The 11,797-nt window shown below is 42.0% G+C and overlaps 1 protein-coding gene across 1 annotated transcript; it reads left to right on the top strand.

Moving 5' to 3' along the window:
* The first annotated feature begins 312 nt into the window (after positions 1-312).
* On the top strand, positions 313-9,588 carry LOC131228990 (UDP-sulfoquinovose synthase, chloroplastic). Its single transcript, XM_058224840.1, has 3 exons — positions 313-440; positions 6,663-7,768; positions 9,023-9,588. The coding sequence occupies exons 2-3, from the start codon at positions 6,716-6,718 to the stop codon at positions 9,422-9,424; spliced, it is 1,455 nt and encodes a 484-aa protein (XP_058080823.1). The 5' UTR covers positions 313-440; positions 6,663-6,715; the 3' UTR covers positions 9,425-9,588.
* Positions 9,589-11,797: the final 2,209 nt, after the last annotated feature.

The raw sequence follows: 11,797 nt of genomic DNA, 5'->3' as shown, positions 1-11,797 counted from the left end.
GTGTGGCCTATCTGAGTTTGTATCTGCCTTATTTTTGATTCCGGATCTATTGTAGTCTTTCAAAACAGATGGACGGAGTGGATTTGTTACGTATATCTCTGTGGACCCGACACTGCCCCGGGCACAGGTATGTGGCAATCCGCTTCCATTCACATGAATCGAGGAACGTTGATTAGTCTCGGGTCGACACTCGACTGTCCATCAGATATCAACTGATCGACCAATCAATGCACAATTTCAGCATTGTTGTTGTGTCATGAACTGTCTAAAGTGGGTCCCACTATTTGAACGGTTTCCTTTGCCTTGTATATATATGCTGTGTCTATGATTCCTTGCCGACTGCGTATTATCCAACACGCTCTGTCGGAGTATTCGAGTTTTTTCTCAACTCACAAAACCCTCTCCCCATCTTCAACCTGCAAAACCTTCCCATTTCCCAGGTACGGTCTCCCTCTCTCCCTCTCTCTCTCTCTCTCCCTCTCTCTCTCTCTCTCTTCGTGCATCGGAATTGTATGGTTCTAGCATTTTGCTTTCTTTCTGTTGGGATATCAACATTTGCACTATAACTGTAGTGGAAACGAGTTGCGTGGTGCCCACCTTGATGCGTTGATGACATCCACTCGGACCATCTTGCACGCCATGTCTCGTTTGTTTAAGGCCCAAAAATCAGGCCAATTCATGAGTCAGGTGGGCCACGCGAGCAGGAACAGTTGGGAAGGGGACCCTCACCATTGATTTTCGATGGGGCCCACCCAAATTTGTGAATTGCCTGAATTTTTTAGGTGTGCGATCATCTCTGCTAGATGTCCCATACCAACGGATTGGATGGCATATACACAACACGGCGGACCCTCCACGTGAATCAACGGTGGGTGTCCCCTCTCAACCGTTTCTGCTTGTGTGGTCCACCTGAGTTTTAAGAATAGGTGCCAGACTGCTTTGTTAGTTTAGCATCACTTTGAAAATAGTGGTGGCTGATCCTTCCTACATACAGCTCCATACCGTCCAAATTGTGGGTCCCGTTACCACACCAATCAATCAATCCTAACCATCTAATTAATGGCTATCAAAGCGATGGTTAATAGTGAAATAGTGAGTGCTCCAAATTCAAGAGGGAGAAATCAGATGGATAATATTACATCCTCACTGTAATTTTTTTGGTGATTCCCTTCCACAGTCTCTCCAGCTATTTCGACGGTCTGGATTGCCGTACAACTATGCCAGGTAACAGTGGTAGAGTCACCGCCGTTTTGGGGCAGAAGTAAAATAGGAGTCTAGAAGCAATGATAGATATGTGATGTGGAGAAAGAGAGATGAAAAATGGAATACTTTCAATCCAACCCACAATTGCATTGCCAAAACCCAAACATAGAGTTTGAATAGGTATTAGGTGCTGACTCTGTGCAAGTGGGCCAGGTGGTATGGTGATATAGACCGTTGATTTGATTGGCACTAGATTGTAAGATTGTACTTTGTAGCCATCCTATCTTTGGCTTTAGTGGATCATTGCTATATTGTTTTCTTAAATTTCTATCACAAAGGGTTAGGAATTAGGTTATACCATCAGGGATATTTTTCGGCCTTGGTTTATCTATTGATGGGTGTGTCGGATTAATGGTCTAGATCACTCAAAAGTGCGCCCTGGATATTGGATGTCACAGTCTTAGGATACCTGTGGTATTGTATTTTTAAATCTGTTTGTTGAATGCTTTCCCAAGGAATGGCCGAAGTTGAAATTCTTTTGGTTCTTTAGTAAGTGGGAAAGATGACTGAGGTGGTTATGTGGGCAAATGATTGAATTCATGGACTTGCCTTTGTTTGCTTTGATATTAAAATGGAGGCAAAAATGGTCATCGACGACTATATGGCTGATGTTTGGTTCGAAAAAGAGTGAGCGTCCATTTTGCTGAATATGGATCTGGTACTTTGTGAGAACAGTAAACTTGCAAATGAGGTCCAACACTAAGGAACTGGTCCTTAAGAAGTCAAAAGAATGAAGTGTCGAAGATGAAGCTAACGTCCCGTTTGCATCGAGGGAAGGCTGCAGAGGGAGAGGAAGCTCAACTTAAAGAGACTATTATGCCTAAGGAGAGATTACTAGAGTAATCTGATCCTAAATATCAAATGGCTTTGAAAATTGACGAAAGGGAGGTTAGGGAGTATGCTTTTCAATGCCAACCTCGAAGTTGTCTTGTTTGAAGGGGTTGATCATTGGGTGAACTTGAGTTGGGATCTAGCTGGGTTCGTGGAAGGGAACTGGATATCAGAAGAATCTGTAATTTTTATTTGCTCCTGAGTCGTGGATGTGTTGGGAATACATAGTCGTGTTGTTTCTGGATGGTCCCTCAAATCCTTCTGCAGATGGAAGGGCTTTAGGGGCTGTGGCTCTAAGGAGACCTGGCTTTCAGTATTTGGGGTGTTATTGCATGCTTGGAGTAGGAAAATCTTTTTGAACGTCAGATCATATGTGGGCTGAATACTATGGATGATGCCAGCATTCAAGTTGCTTGCATCAAGATGCTTTTTTTGTTTTTTTTTTTTTGTTTTTCCTTTGATTAGCAAGCATCAAGATTCTTGTTGAAGAAGAAATAGAGTGCATTAGCGCATCCATGTTGTTTAATGTCTTGTGAGATTGAAGTTCTTTCAAGTTCTAGGCTATAATCCATAGCTCAAGGAAAATACAATTACATAAATAAAAGAAATGCAAGTAGCAAGGGGTGTAAGAGAAGGAAAATGTAGCTCTACAATATGTAGAAACTTCATAAAAGTGTTTTGTAGGTTCAATTGAGGACCTTGATTATAGATGTTAGTGTAGAAGGAAGAACCTCAAAACCCCTATTGCCTGATTGGTGAGAGGATTGCCTTTGAGAGGTCTAGTAAAGGCTTTAAAAAATACAAATAAAACTTACAGTTTAAAGGATTTGTGATGAGAGGATTCACTTTCACCATTTCTCTTCTCGATTGTTGTAGGAGCAAGTAGACTCACTCAAGTGAGGACATTTCAAGTTGTTTTAAAAGGTTTCAAAATGGAATAATATGTTTTATTGCACTTCCAATTCTCAGATGACACAATCATATTTTATGATGCAGATATGAATTAGATCAATGTCATCAAATCTATCCTTTGGTGCATTGTAGCAGTATCGGGGCAAAAGGCAAATCTAAGAAAGAGTTTGGTCACCATTGTGGTGGCTCCAGTTCCTTTGGCCAAACTTCTTTCTAGGGATTTTGGTTGCAAGGTCGTTTGGTCTTTGTATGCATTATCTCGGCCTTCCACTCTGCACTAATTCTAAAGATCCATTTATAAGGGACCCTATTCTCTAGATATTGGAGGAAAGACTAGTGGCTTAGGAAAAGTGTTTTTCATCCTTAGGAGGGTGAATCAGTCTCGTCAGGTAACCTTTATTATTTTTTTTTTTTTTGAAGGGGCATCATGTAACTTTTGGTAGACCTCCCAATTTTGAGTCAACACTTAGATGTGTAAATCTTCATGTTGAATTTTAGATATGTGAGTTCATTGTACCCTGAAGGTAGTTTGCATCTCATTTCTTTTATACTTAGTGGAATATCTAGAGAAAGGGTAGTAAATCTGTCTTGAGATATTGAGTATTGAAGTCAAGACTTGAACCCGTAAATATGATATTTTCATATCAAATTTCTCTGTTTCCTCCATTTTGTACTACATTTTTTTTTTTCAATAATCAAGAAAAATCTTCACTTTAGTCACAATGGAGGCAATTCATCCCATTCAAGTGATGGATCAAGACTTTGTACGATTAGATTGTTTCAACGGTCAGTTCTTCTGAAGGTGGAAAATTTTCTTTTTGACAATTACCTTTCTCTCACTCTATCTTCAGAATCTCAGTGTCCATCTACTCTGTTTGAGAAATTTAGTGGGACCTTCTTTATAGCTATGGAAATGAGCCATCAGGTCTTAGTTCACTAAACCCTGGCTCTAACTAGGTTAAAAAGGTCTTGGCCCTATGAGGCTAGGCTAGGTTAGGGATGGCCCAATAAGGAAAAGAGTGAAGATCACGGGACTAAAATAAGTCCACTTTAAATTTTTTGAGGCAATCCCCTCTGTCCATGATGAGCCCCATCGTACAAATGATTTTGATCATTGAAACATAACCTGGATCCGAGATTGCTATTGAACTACAAACATATGTTGAATGGAACTGCTCACAAGTTTCTTCAAATTGTGTATTTGTTTTGTATAATGATGACCCACTTGATGATTGGTTTGGGCCGGTTAATTCATCTTTAGTTTGGGTCAAACACAAATTTCAAGCTTGGACCTTGCCTTCGTGCCAAGTTTAGGGGTCCAAGCCCTTCCCCATCATGGCTGGATGATGCAGGACAACTAACCACTTGCTCTAAAAGCTCAAATTGATAGAGCGTGTCAATCCCTTTATCTCATAGCCCAGGCCCAACATCCCATGGGTTAGGTCCTCGGTCGAACCCCCTTGTGGGCCCCACATCACATGGGTTCTGCCTCACACGAGCCACCCACTTCACACGGGCCACCTACCCTGAGTGTGCCCCCGCATCCCATAGGCCACCCCACTCGAGCTCGGTGTGAAAATGCCCCTGCATTACTGGGCAACCTAGCCCATTGCCACCCCTACTTCTTTGGAAGGAAAATTGGATAGTTTTAAGTCTCATCTCATTAAGTGGTAGGAAAATTGGATAGTTTTAAGTTTCATCTCATTAAGTGGGAGGATGTTCCTAAGTGTAAAGTGAAAGGTGGAGTTGGTATTGGTAGTATTTGAGAAAAATTGGCGGTGTTTTCACCAAGAGAAAAACTGGCAGTGTTTTCACAGGATTTGCTCTAGAGGAGAATAATTGCTAGGAAACATGGGAAAAAATTAGGAGGGCGGAACCCAGGGTGTGTTATTGGGTCGGGAGTGTTATTGGAGGCAAGGGTTCTCACATATGGAAAGCATATCAAGTTTAGGTGATTCATCGGTGTGAGAAAAAAAACTGAGGAAGTTAAGAGGTTCTTGGTGGGGTGATGGGAAAGGATAATCTTTTTGGAGGATTTGTGGGCAAGTGATGTTTCTTTGGTGTCGGAATTGCGATGTTGTATGTGATTTCTGGTGACATTGAGGACTTTATTTTCGAAACTTGTGTTATTCCATTGAGAATGACAACAATATACACAAGATCTGGTCAATCGTAATGGGTATAATACATTTGGAAAAAAATAATTCTTAACGGGTATAAATGTATCCATCCATATACCTATGCATAGTATGTACAGCTGTATGTACTCTTAACATGCTCAAACAATTTCGTCCAAAGTGGTACATTTAGGGATTTCTTTGAAATTGTAGGAGGGACTGTGTTTTTTTTTTTGGAGAGAGATAACAGAGAACTTGTATTAAAAGATAGAGAATTACAAGAAGGGGATCAACCCGCTGAGGTAGCGGATCAATTACTGATCATACGAAAACAAATTACAATCCTTGAAATGTAACACATTTGAGGCCCACTCGAAAATATAATAATGGACTCTTCTAACTACGGACCGGACCGAGTTGGATTCCCCCTTGAAACTGCTATTGTGGAAGAGCTCGTGAAATCGCTATGAAGAGCTTGTGTTGATTCTTGGAGGGTGTCTCTACCATGAAACAATTCTAACCATCGGATTTGGACTCTTTTGGCAGACGCTTTATTCTCTTTTAAATCGTTTGCCAAAGCTCTGTGCCCACCTGACCCTCACCCTCCCAATTTTGCTGAAGTTTGGAACTGTCTTGCTCCCCTTGGAGTTGAAGCTTTTTGTTGGACGACCGTGGCAAACAAAATTCTCATCATCGGCAACATTAAGAAAAGGAAATTAGCCCTCTCCAGCATATGTTTTCCTTGTTGGGAAGATGAAGAATCAATTAATCACATTTTCCTTGATTGCAAAATGGCTTGGGACGTTTGGTGCCTCCTTCTGAACCTGTTTGAGATTCATTGGGCCTTTTCAAAATTTCTAGTGGATCTCTTTGAAGGTTGGGGGCTGGTCCGCCCAAAACATGTGGTAGAATCCTTTGGAGAATGCTCTGTCATGCTCTCCTATGGAGTATGTGGAAAGAGTGAAACAGAGGAAATTCTGAAGGTGTGGGGTCATTCCTGTACCAGCATTGAGGAGAAAACAAAGCTTCTTCTTATCGACTGGGCAGATCTGCAACAGAGTTTAAAAGTCTCTCTGTAGTTTTTGGATGGGAAATGGATTGAGGTGATTAATGTTGTAGGTGGCGACAGTTCATGAAATAAATGTACGCCTGAAGTTTTTTAAGTGGCCACGTGTTTATAACATCACCGCCCACCTAATGAGTAGACCAACCTGATTTTTTGACTTGAACATCTTAAAGGTCAGAACCACCTACTGAACAAGCTTGGAAACTGCACCTGTTTGCCACACCAGCACATGTGGTGTCTTGTAGTTACACGTGAGCTCAACAAATCTTTAAAAAAAAAAAAAGTTTAAAATAAAAATGATTCTCTTCTGCAAATATGGTGTTAGAAGCTATTTTGTTCTGTCTGTAAAATGTTCGAAGATCATGTTATTTGCTGTGAATGTGTGGTATCAACTATCAAGTTGGGGAATTTCGGTTCTTTTCCCATTCTTCTTGTGTGGCTTCAGGTGCTGATAAAGGTACATCTTTTTGCAGATACCACTTAAAAATACCCGAGTCAGATCAGACAGGAGACATCAGACATCAAAATGTCACATTTAATCTCGACTTATTGCACCCTAAAGCCTTCATCTATCACAAAACGTTATTCTATACCATCAAATCAATGCTCAATGAAGTGTCTTACTGCCGTCTCATTCCATAATTGTACATCTCCATCCAAAAACCTTGTTTCAGGTGGAGCAAAATCCACTAGACTACAGACTCCCTATGCAACCGCTACCCATCTAAGCCAAGAAGCTGAAGCCCGACCAGAGTCTGGGTCCCACTCCAACCAAGTACATAATGAGTCCTCCAAGCCCAAGCGAGTCATGATCATTGGTGGTGATGGCTACTGTGGGTGGGCCACTGCCCTCCACCTTTCCAACAAAAATTATGAAGTAGCCATCGTAGACAGCCTCGTCCGCCGCCTCTTTGACCAACAACTCGGCCTCGACTCCCTCACACCCATCTCTTCCATCCACACCCGCCTCCGCCGTTGGAAATCTCTCACAGGCAAAAACATCCAACTCTACATCGGCGATATCTGCGACTTTGAATTCCTCTCCGAGACCTTCAAATCCTTTGAGCCCGACTCCGTTGTCCACTTTGGCGAGCAACGGTCTGCTCCATACTCCATGATTGACAGGTCTAGAGCTGTCTTCACACAGAATAACAATGTCATTGGAACACTCAATGTTCTTTTTGCTATCAAGGAATATAGAGAAGAGTGCCACTTGGTGAAGCTTGGGACAATGGGGGAGTATGGAACTCCGAACATTGATATCGAGGAGGGATACATTACGATTACCCATAATGGAAGAACAGACACGTTGCCTTATCCCAAGCAGGCGAGCTCGTTCTACCACCTGAGTAAGGTGCATGATTCGAATAACATTGCATTTACTTGCAAGGCTTGGGGGATCCGAGCCACTGATCTGAACCAAGGAGTGGTTTATGGGCTGAAGACGGATGAAACGGAGATGCATGAAGAACTATACAATAGGTTCGACTACGACGGGGTCTTTGGAACAGCATTGAATAGATTTTGTGTTCAGGCAGCTGTCGGACACCCACTTACAGTGTATGGCAAAGGCGGTCAGGTAAGGTTACTAGACCCTATCTATTTCATTTTTCTCATTATTATTTTGAACTTGGTTTCCTGAACACTAACAAACATCATCGCAACCACACCTGCACCAACGTAAAACTAAGATGATGGATTCCCTAGGTAAAACTACCTAGTTTCCATTCCTGTCAACCTGTTTGGTAGGCAGCTGTATTGGCATGCAGAAGTGTTGAAATCTAAACCAAATTGTTACAGTGTTTCACCACACCGTGACATATGCATACATATCCATGCTATGGTGCTCCATGTCAATCATGCTTAAATGCCTTCCAATTCATTCATCCGATGTGCTTCATCAATATGAAAGAATTACCCAAAAATCACAATATTCCAAAACTCATGTGGGGCCGTGCCAAGTTAAGTTAGAGGTTTTAGGTATAGATTTATGGAGTGGCCCACCTGAGTGTTGAATGAGCCTGATTTTTGGGATTGAGGCCAAACAAGGGGTAGTGTACGTGATGGATGGGGTGGATTCCATGCATGTCAGGTGGTTTCCCCCATTGTTAGGGCATGTTTGTTTTTCTAATTACAATGGTAAATGGCTGGAAATGGGTAATGATTACTTCTGTAATTGTGTGGTGACATCATCTACATTTGACTATAATGATTACATTCCTACTATTGTTTGTTTTACTCAGACATTACTGTAAAATTGGTAGTTTTATAATGTAAAAATGTAACGATTACAATTTCCTTTACATATTTATTTTATAGGTGTATTTGACTCTTGATTTATGAGATGTAATTCTTGTTTAAACAAACATTAGGAAATGCTAATGATGGCTCATTTACTTTGCATTACATAGCAAATTAGAAAACCAAACACACCCTTAAAGAAAGTAATCCTTGTAGGTACCTTGGTGAGGTATGGAAGTGTTTTCCTTTTAACAATTGGAGAAATGAAATGATGTGATGTTGTTTTCAATCCAAAAGGTGGAAAGGGAAACCCATTCGCATGGTTTGCATTCCCAATCAATTGAAACCTTCCCATCTGGGAAAACATATTTCACCCTAATCCAAAAAGGCCCCAAGGAATATGATCTGTTGTATAAAACTTCTAAGGATCACAGACCTGCTTGGGTGGGCCCCTGAAACTTCACCACACCATCTGATTATGATGAGCTGATCACCAATAAAAGCGTTCACTCCACTTCTAAATTCAGCCTTTATTTGTTGGTTATATTACTGTCTTTTCTAATAATTTACTGACCATGTGCTAAAAATGCAGACCCGTGGATACCTTGACATAAGGGACACAGTCCAGTGCGTCGAGCTCGCCATTGCCAACCCAGCACGATCGGGTGAGTTCCGGGTCTTCAACCAGTTCACTGAGCAGTTCTCTGTCAATGACCTCGCCCGGCTTGTCACAAAAGCTGGCCAGAATCTTGGATTGGATGTCCATACCATATCTGTCCCAAACCCAAGGGTGGAAGCAGAGGAGCACTACTACAATGCTAAGCACACAAAACTCATTGAACTCGGCCTGAAACCTCACCTCCTATCTGACTCTCTTCTGGACTCATTGCTCAACTTCGCCATCGAGTTCAAGGACCGAGTTGACATGTCACAGATCATGCCTAGCGTTTCTTGGAGGAAAATCGGCGTCAAGCATAAGACAGTTGCTACCTAGTGGAGTCGATAAAAACACGTCATGGGGATGTGGGATCCTTGCCCTTGCTCGAGTGGTAGACTCTCGGGAGTTTCAACACCCGGTCAAGGGTTCGAGTATCCATAGGTGGTGAAAGCCCACTACGGCGTGAGTGTGTGGGGGTGTGTAAAAAAAAAACAGAAAAAGTCATGGGGATGTGAAATATGAGAAATTCACGTTGGTTCTGTTGTAGTTGTTAGTGTAATGGTCCATCTCTGTTGGTAAAATGTTATTGTTATGCAATTTCAAAGTCTTCAGTGATCACTGGTTTGGAGCATGGCTGCATGGCCCACACATAAATGGGTATGGCTCTACCTTCACATATGGGTGGTGAAAATTGCCAAGTGCATAACTGGCAGCTGTATCTGTATTTTTTCCGTAGTTGTGCTACTATTGACGAGGCATCTTTACTGATTAAAACTATTTTGAAATGTAAACTATTGATTTTTCAGTATGAATTTGCATGGTAGCGGTTGCGTGGGCAGGTCCCAGTCTGGGTACATGTCATGTAGGCAACTGGTTGCTGAAATTCTTCTGAGCTATCATGATAACTAAGCTGACTCGATGATGATTTAGGGTGCCTTATTTCACAAATAAAAGTGCATCTTTCATTGACCTACGTGCATATCCTCATCGTGCCTGAGGGACCGTGGGGGCTTGTGGGTGGGCCAGGCAGCAGGCTGTGTTCTTTTCTTCTTCTTCCAGCTTCGTGTGCTGGATGGATAAAAATAAATTGATAGAAATGTATTATTTCTTGAGGTAATGTCATGGATCCAAACAACTCACATGGTTTGGCCCCAACTTCTCTATTTTATGTGCCGGTGATCTTCCTGGTGGGCCCACTTCTAATGGCACACATGTTACTGCAGAAGTGCAAAAAAATGTTGAGATGGCAAAGTTGTGGCCCCTACCATGATGTATGTATCATATCACACCATCCATTTTTCCATATCATTTTAGGGCACCACACACAATAAAATGAGGAAGATTTAAAACTCAAAGTCGACCACACCACTGGATGCAGTGAGGATTGAACGCCTACCAATAAAAACTTCTCGTGGGCCAAAACCTTCGTGGCAAAACTTCTCGTGGGCCATGAAAAGTTTTGGAGCAAACTGATATTTGTGTTTCGCTGCTGCTTTTTGTGGTGTGGTCCACCTGAGCTTTGGATCTGCCTCATTTTTGGCTCATGCCTAAAAAAAATGATTTGGAAAAATAGATGGATGGTGTGAATATAAGACATACATTATGGTGGGGGAACGGAACCTTGCCTTGTCAACACACCAACAAGGTTAGTGGTGTGTGGCAAACTATGCAATCCGGATATAAGATATACATTGTGGTGGCCCCACGGAACTTCGTGATGTCAACACATCACCGAAGTCAGTGGTGTCTGGCACACGACGCAATCCAAGTCCGAAGAAAATCAGGCCGACTGGCTTACTAGGTGGGCCAAACTTGCATGTTGAATAAGACTGTCAGTTTTCCATTGATTACAATGGTGTGGCCCACCTAGTGTTCGAAAGGCCTGATATTGCCCTAGGTGATCTTGGGGGGTGGATTGGGTACCACACCCACCTAGAGGGATCTTGCTTTTTAAATGATCACTTTTCAGTGGTCCACTTTTTTTACTCTTTATTTTGAGACACGCACGCCCTCGGGATTTCACCATCTACGGGTCTTGAAGCCAAGACCACGTGTTGAAACTTCTCGGAGTCTACCACTGAGGTAAGGACTCTAAAGCTATCTATAAAAATGAATATACTGTGTGGATAAAATACATACATCATACATTATGGTGCATCCCACATAATCCCGTAGAGACCGTTCATACATCATGGTGCATCCCACAAAGTCCCGTAGAGACCGTATGAAACCAAGAACGAGGCAGATAGAGGGCTCATGTGGATGGACGGTGTGATCTTTATACAGGTTTGTTGAAGTGTACTTAAGTGACTGCGCATCAAGCGTCGTACAATGCTGGGTGTGTTTTTTTTTTTTTTTACACACGCACACACACCCACACACAGGCCGTAGTGGGATTTCACACCTTTGGATACTCGAACTCTTGACAGGGTGTCTAATGCCCAGGGATTCAAATTTAATAAATGATTCATTACGCGAGAGTTATTTATTTATTTTGTTATCTTGCGAGTACACCACATTGTAAGTTCACACTTCACTGTTAGCCACCCCACTAGGGAATCGTTACCATGACCTAAATGTTGAAACGTGGTACCTTTCACTTTATCGCTTGAGTTATGGATCAGGGTGTACTCTGGGAGATTTTTTTTTTTTTTCTCAAAACACACGCACACACACGTCCACGCACTCACGCCGCAGTGGGATTTCACT

The sequence above is a fragment of the Magnolia sinica genome, chromosome 16 (genome assembly GCF_029962835.1).
Source record: "Magnolia sinica isolate HGM2019 chromosome 16, MsV1, whole genome shotgun sequence".
NCBI classification, from domain to species: domain Eukaryota; kingdom Viridiplantae; phylum Streptophyta; class Magnoliopsida; order Magnoliales; family Magnoliaceae; genus Magnolia; species Magnolia sinica.
This window is presented reverse-complemented; position numbering and strand designations above follow the sequence as displayed.

Excerpts from the sequence above, each read along its gene's own strand:
- LOC131228990 (XM_058224840.1), top strand. The coding sequence starts at position 6,716 with ATGTCACATTTAATCTCGACTTATTGCACCCTAAAGCCTTCATCTATC. Across the intron at positions 7,769-9,022 it reads TGTATGGCAAAGGCGGTCAG|ACCCGTGGATACCTTGACAT; the intron begins GTAAGGTTACTA and ends CTAAAAATGCAG.